This window comes from Echinops telfairi, unplaced genomic scaffold, assembly GCF_000313985.2.
Source record: "Echinops telfairi isolate 266 unplaced genomic scaffold, ASM31398v2 ScPeMD7_36;HRSCAF=134, whole genome shotgun sequence".
NCBI lineage: Eukaryota > Metazoa > Chordata > Mammalia > Afrosoricida > Tenrecidae > Echinops > Echinops telfairi.
The window spans coordinates 156,124-162,889 of record NW_022103934.1 but is presented as its reverse complement, the minus strand read 5'-3'; the positions used below and the strand labels follow the sequence as shown (position 1 = coordinate 162,889).

General features: G+C 45.4%; 2 protein-coding genes across 2 annotated transcripts in view; one reads left to right on the top strand and one right to left on the bottom strand.

The window, feature by feature from the left end:
* LOC101641387 (lysosomal alpha-mannosidase-like) overlaps positions 1 to 6,766 on the bottom strand; it is a 140,992-nt gene that overhangs the window by 77,294 nt on the left and 56,932 nt on the right. The gene's annotated exons all lie outside the window — the stretch shown is intronic.
* Positions 7 to 6,766, top strand: part of LOC101640765 (zinc finger protein 791) — a 21,610-nt gene continuing 14,850 nt past the window's right edge. Inside the window, exons 1-2 of the mRNA XM_045290398.1 lie at positions 7 to 224; positions 2,830 to 3,056. Coding sequence (XP_045146333.1) covers positions 3,054 to 3,056 — 3 coding nt within the window. The 5' untranslated portion in view covers positions 7 to 224; positions 2,830 to 3,053. The remainder of the gene's footprint in view (positions 225 to 2,829; positions 3,057 to 6,766) is intronic.

The following is a 6,766-nucleotide window of genomic DNA, read 5'->3' as shown; positions in this document are numbered from 1 at the left end:
CCCTTGGCGGCCAGGCGGACCTAGTCCTGACGCTTGCGGGAAACCGGAGGGCCAGCCTTGGTGGGGCATCTGTAAAATGTGACGTGGCTGAACAGGCTTCAGATGGGTGATGCCCGATGCACAGAGATCGCCCATCGCGTCTGTGCGAGATCCGAAGGCTTGGCGGAGGCAGCGTCTGGTGACTTAGCCCCAGGGCTTGCTGCGAAGAGCTCCCTCCTTACAGGGTGAGAGCTTCCTGAAGCAAATGCCGTGCATATTCCCAATATCGGACCGGCCAGGGGGGCTCTGAGCAACATGACAGGCATATTCATGAAAGCCGTCAAAATCCTTAACCAGATCAAACTCAACCTCACAGCCGTCAAGTCCATGCCGACTCATAGCGACCCGATAGGGCAGGATAGACCTGCTCCTGTGGACTTCCTAGACCTTAACGATTTATGGAAGTAGAACACCTCAGAGCTGCTGGTGGTTTTGAACTGCCGACCTTGAGGTTAGCAGCCCAACCCATAAGGCAAAAAGTACATCATCCTTTATAATTAGGCTGTTAGAGAGTACTCCTTAAATAAGTACGAGGTGCAAATATTAGAAAGTCATGATGCGTAGTGAGTAATTTTGAATATGACAACGTAAAACTTAAAATTGATGGGTAAATAATGTGGGCGACATCTGTAATATGACGAATGTTACTTTTTAAAGGAAATGTAACACTAATATACAAAGAAGATCTCCTAAACTCCCCAAATTCATTGCCATTGAGGCAATTCCAATTCATATCCACCTTATAGGTCAAGGTAGAACTGCCTCCGTGGGTGTCGAAATTGTAAATCTTAACAGGAGTAGAAAGCCTTATCTTTTCTCCCTAGGAACAGCTGGTGAATACCTTTGGCAATTCTAGATAGTTTACTCCAAAGGAATCATACCATATTTATTCATTTTTATCTGATTTATTTTAGTTTTTTGTTATACTGTAGTTTTTCCCCAAGATTCATCCATATCATAGCATTTATGCTACACTTGATATTAGCCAAAAGGCCAAGAAGTGATGAGCATTTATGAAAACTTACCTGTTTTTATTACTGATTAATATTGCACTTGTAAAGAGAGTACGTTTAACCTATTTTGGCATTGGGGCTTCCATAGAAGAAGATAAGATGTGTATATCAAATCTAGAGCATATACAATGAACAAAAAGATGATCTTTTACATGGAACAGAAGAAAATATTTGTAGACACTAAAGTGAAGCAGCTGATGTATATGCCATTTCAAAACATCGAATGGTGCTGCTCAAGAGGATAGCCAACAGGCAGTAATCAGCCACTGAGAGGCATTATGCAGGGATCCGTGTAACTTAAAACAGAATCCTCCAGTTCCAGTACGACAGATAGATTTAGGAAATGACAACTCTGAGTGAATACTGTCAAGCAGGAACTTATGAGCAAGTTAAGGATGTCTGGGAGGTGGCTTGAACATGGGGATTGGCTGTCACAAAGTCAGGCAGATAGTAGATGGATGCTATCATGTAGAAGTAGATGGGTCAAAGAGCATGCCCGTCAGTTAGAGGCTATAGAGCAGTGAATGCTTCCCCAAGTGGAATGTGGATAATCCTGGGTATGTTAAAATGCAAGTTTTTATTTCCCATGTCTTATGTGTAGCTTCCTGAGACCTGTTGGTCTAGTGGTTAAGAGCTTAGCTGCCAGCTGAAGGTCAGTGGTTTGAACCCACCAGCCACTCCGCAGAAGGAAGAGGTAGCAGTCTGCTTTGGTACACATTGCCTATGGGGCAGTCCCACTTTAGACTATGGGGCATCTAAAAGTTGGAATCCACTTGGTAGCAACAGGTTTGGTTTGGGGTGTAGATTGTGATTCTGTGTATCTAACAAGCCCTCAGTTTGCCGAATAACCAGTGTATGAAATGAAGTTGTTAATTAAATTTAATGCGATGAGAAACAGCGGTAACAGTGTAACAGTGGTAATAGCGAAGCTAATACCTAAAAGGGAGACATTGGTAAAATGACCATGCAAGAGATAGATCATTTAAGTTGTGACTGAAAACTAAAATAATAGGAGTCAGCTAGATATGAAAGCTGGGTGGGGTCCAGGGAACAGAGAGAGGGCGAAGAGAGCTTGGAGAATACTTCAGTGATTTTCTGACTGAACTTGTTGATCAACTCATAATGTTGAAAGTGAACATGTTCAGGAGTTCACCCAGATTTTTTGAAAGATTGAGGACTGCTGGTGTTATGGTCTAAAAGCAAAGAGGAAAACCCAAGTTCATGGGGAGTAAAGAAGTGTTCATTGCAAAATCAACAGGAAAACACCCGATGTAGGCAAGACATAATTAAAAAGCAGAGCACAATAGAAGAGATTTAACCGCACATAACGGAAATGTGATGGAACAGGGTGAGTACACTGGCCACACTTGAATCATATGTTCTCCCTGAGACTGCACTCATTATGCTGTGCTGTGTGCTGATGGACAAGAAGCAGGTTATGTAGGAGAACACACCCATTCATCCTTGGACCCCGAGTCTCAGGAGAAAATCAGGTCCCACTTTCCCAGCCTTGTTCTGGATGCTTTCCATGCGCTAGAGTCTAGAGTGAGGGAATCCTCTTTGTGAGATTAGTTGCCAAAAGTAAGAGACTTGCATAGTTGTGTGACGATCCAGGTGTGTCCTCTAGAAGGCTGCTCTGTCTTAAGCGCAGATCTGCTCAGGGTGGCGCATAGCCCTGAGTCTGAGAGAAAGTCTTGTCCAGGGAAAGGGCTGAAGACCAAGAACCTGTCCCTCCCTCCTACTCAAACACTGTCTCCCTCCATCTCTTCCGTTCCAGGTCTCACACGTGGCACAGAGAGAACTAGTCCACTCTAGGTTGTGACCATCTTCTGCATCCTTGTTCTCACAAGTAAGGGTTTCAACGGCTCCGACGAGCTGTGTGGACCAAGCATTATCCATCTACCTTCCTACTGCCCGCCGACTCTGCTTCCACTCCAATCCAAGTGACTACTTGGGCTCACTGAGGATATTCACTTAACTGCTACCTGCTCTAGCCAGGAAATGGTGAGTACCACAGAGAACTGGGTTATCTTAGTATAAGGGGGTGAGGCTAAGTATGATTTGGTAGGGAACCCTGTCGTGTGTTCTGTGATTACTCTTGATGTAAAAGATAACTGAGGGGCCAAACTGTCAGTCCTAAGAGATATCTTAAGACCTTGCCCCACTGTCACCTGGCCCTTTCCTACACAGTTTTTCAAGCCTTGATGTCTGGGGTTACCTTCCACATGTGGCTCTCAGCGTTGGCACCATGGGACCTTCACATCCCCAGCCTGGGCCTTGGTGCTCAGGGCAGAGTCACAGAATGTCCTGGGTGGAACCTGAAGATGGAGCAGCTCTGGTTGAAGAAGCTGAGCCCCAGGTCCTCCAGAGCCATCCTTGCCCCTTAACTGCAAACAGTGTTCTTGACATTGAAGCTTTTTCTGTAGCGTTCTAAGTTATTGCTCTAGTTCTCAGCCTCATGCGATAAAGAAAGGAGAATGGGTTTGTAGGGGCACAGCCGTGGCATTTATGGGACTGTACCTGGGGCTTGACACTCTCATGACTTCACCAAAGGAATGAGACCAGAAAACTAGTTCAAGTGGTTTGTGTGTGTGTTCTCCAAAACCATGATTTGTATCTGGTGGTGAATAGTTTTGTCTCAGGCTTTTAGGTGTTCAAGGAGCATGATATCAAATTCAAGTTCCTGCCCTCTCAGGCTGTCTGTGCTTAGTGGTGGTATTATTACATTTCTAAAATTTGTAGCGGCTTCCAACATCTTAAGTTAAAATGTAAAATTAAAATTCTCTTTAAAACAGCTGAGGAAATCAGATGGTGGGTGAGATCTTACTGTCGGACCAACAGTGGGGCCAGCCCCATTGGTGTGATCCAGAGGCATGGGGGTAAATCAGCCTCTAAATGCCATTGGAAAGGCCTGTTTCATGTTCAGAAAAACATAGTCTGCCAAAGTCAGGTTGAATGGCGTCCAGTCTTGATGCTGGGTAACCTAGGGACTGACGGTCAGTAATACTTTCTGTCGTTGAAACACAACGTCCTGATCATTTATTTAGCTTGTGATATTGGAGGGTGTCCAGGCCCTCGGTTGTAACACTTGTAGACACAGAGGGATGAGTGACACAGAGGGAGCCATGTGATAGTAGCACCATAGTAGAGAGGGGAAAGAAAACTGAAAACCAGGAGGAGGAGGGGTGTCCTTGAGAAAGGGAGTCCGTTTAATGTCCTTGTCGAACTATCGATCAGGGCATCTGATCCATCAGTCCCTCTTGCTCCATCCCAGCATTCATCCTGGGCAGGATCCATGTTGGGTACGTCAGATACCCCACAATCCACCCCTTCCTGCCCGGCTCTTACAAGCTTTCATTACAAGCTCTTACTTGAGCTTCAGGGTCAGAATGCAATGTCAGGATGGGAGTGCAGAGCACCCCTAAACCTTTAAAGCAGCAGTCCTCAACCTGTGGGTCGCGACCCCTTTGGGGGTCAAACGACCCTTTCATAGGGGTCGCCTGATTCATACCAGTATCAAAATTGCAGTGATAAAGTAGCAACAGAAATAATTTTATGGCTGGGAGAGCGGGGGTGGCGGTCACCACAACATGAGGAACTGTATTAAAGGGTAGCAGCATTAGGAAGATTGAGAACCACTGCTTTAAAACATTGCAATCAACACCAAGTCAGAAATATAATTAACAAAACAGTTTCCTCTAATATGATGCAAAAAGTCCAAACAATACTTTTTCCCACCATGTTCTCTATGCAGAGCATCCCTCCTGTAGCTCGGTCCACCAGTGTCCACCCTGTATGTTCTGTGTAACCTAACTGGGTTTGTAAGTGAACAAGGGGCTGCTTTATCAGAAATATGTGCCTAATGTTTCATTTTTAATAAAGCACAGGTGATACTTGGGCTGCATTATCATGTCCAAGACCATGCTTTTTAGGATACCACCTTTCCCAAGATAGCACTTTCTTAACTGAGAGCAGCAAGTCCATGTTCAGTGTTATTTGGGGCAGTGGTGACACATTTGTGTTGTAGCATCTCAGTTTGGGTCTTAATACTCATATTGCCAATACTAGGAATTTTAAAAAGCCAGCAACTTCAATAATGCCACCAAGAAGCTCTGGCCAGTTCTCTCCACTGCCCCCGTCAATGGGACTCAGTTGTGGTGGTCAGCTCGAACTTTTGAAATATGGAATGAATCCAAGTACAGTGGAGTGCATCTATTGAGCAGCGGTGGGCGGGGATCAACCTGGTGGAAGTGGCTGTTGCTAGGTGCCATTGAGTCCAGCCCTTAGTGACCACAGAACAAACACTGCCTGGTCCTGTGCTGTCCGTGCAAGTGTTTCTGTGCTTGAGCCCATTGTTATAGCCAGTGCCGGTCCATCTCCTGAGGACCTGCTTCTTTCGAGCTGCCCCTCTACTTTACCAAGCACGACATCCTTCTCCAGGGACTTGTCCCTCTCCTGACATGTCCAAAACATGGAAGACAAGCCCCATCCTCCCCGTGTCTAAGGAGCACTTTGGCCGTACTTCGTCCAAGATTGATTTGTTTGCCCTTGTACCAGTCCGTGGTACTTTGAATATTCTTCACCAGCACCAGAATATAAATCCATCCATTTTTCTTTGGTTTTCCTGGTTCAGTGTTCAACTGTCACATGCCTGTGAGGCAAATGAAAATCCGGGGCTTGTGTCAGGCACACCGTAGCCCTCAAAGTGACATCCTTGCTTCCCAGCACTCTGAAGAGGCCTTGGGTAGTATATTTTCCTAATGCAGCACATCTTTTGATCACTGGACTGCTGCTTCCATGAGCATTGGTTGTGGATTCAAGCTAGACAGAATCCTTGACAACTTCAACCGTCTCTCCATCTACCGTGTTACCTGTTGGTCCAGTTGTGAGGATCTTGGTCTTGACACTGGATTGTAGTCCATACGGAAGGCTGCAGTCCTTGATCGTCATCAAGGACTTCAAGTTCTCCTCACTTTCAGCAAGCAAGGTGGGTCATTTGTAGATTGAAGATTGTTAATAAATTTTCTTCTGATCTTGATGCCACACTCTTCCTCATATTATCCAGTTTCTCTGATTATTTGCTCAGCATACAGATATAGTAACTATGGTGAGAGGATACAGTCCGGACCTAAACCTTGCAGTATTTCCTTGTTTTGTTCACAGAACTGCCTCTTGCTCCACGTACCATCTCTGCCTGAACACAATGAAGTGTTCTGCAATTCCCATTCTTTTCAAGGTTATCCATAGTTTGTTGTGACCCACAGCACCTTGAGGAGAACAGGGTATTGAATAAGGAAGACTAAAGAAGAATAGATACCTTTGAATTGGGTTCTGGAGAAGAATATTGAAAATACCGTGGCTGGCTAAAAAGGACAAACAGATCTGTTTTACAAGAAGTACAGACAGTATGCTTCTTAGAGGCAAGGATGGCGGGACTTTGCCTCACATACTTTAGACATGTTGTCCGGGGAGACCGGGCCTTGGAGAGGGAATCATGCTTGGTAAAGAAGGCTCAGTGAAAAAGAGGAAGGCCCTCAATGTGATGGATTGGCACAGTGGCTTCAACGACGTACTCGGTCAGCTATAGGAACAGTTCTGAGGATGGCGCGGGATCATGCTGTTGGGCTTTGGGTTGATACGGGTCGGAGACAATCAGTAGCACCTAACAACAACATAGATGACAGTGAAAGCCCAAATCCATTTGCAGAGTCCCC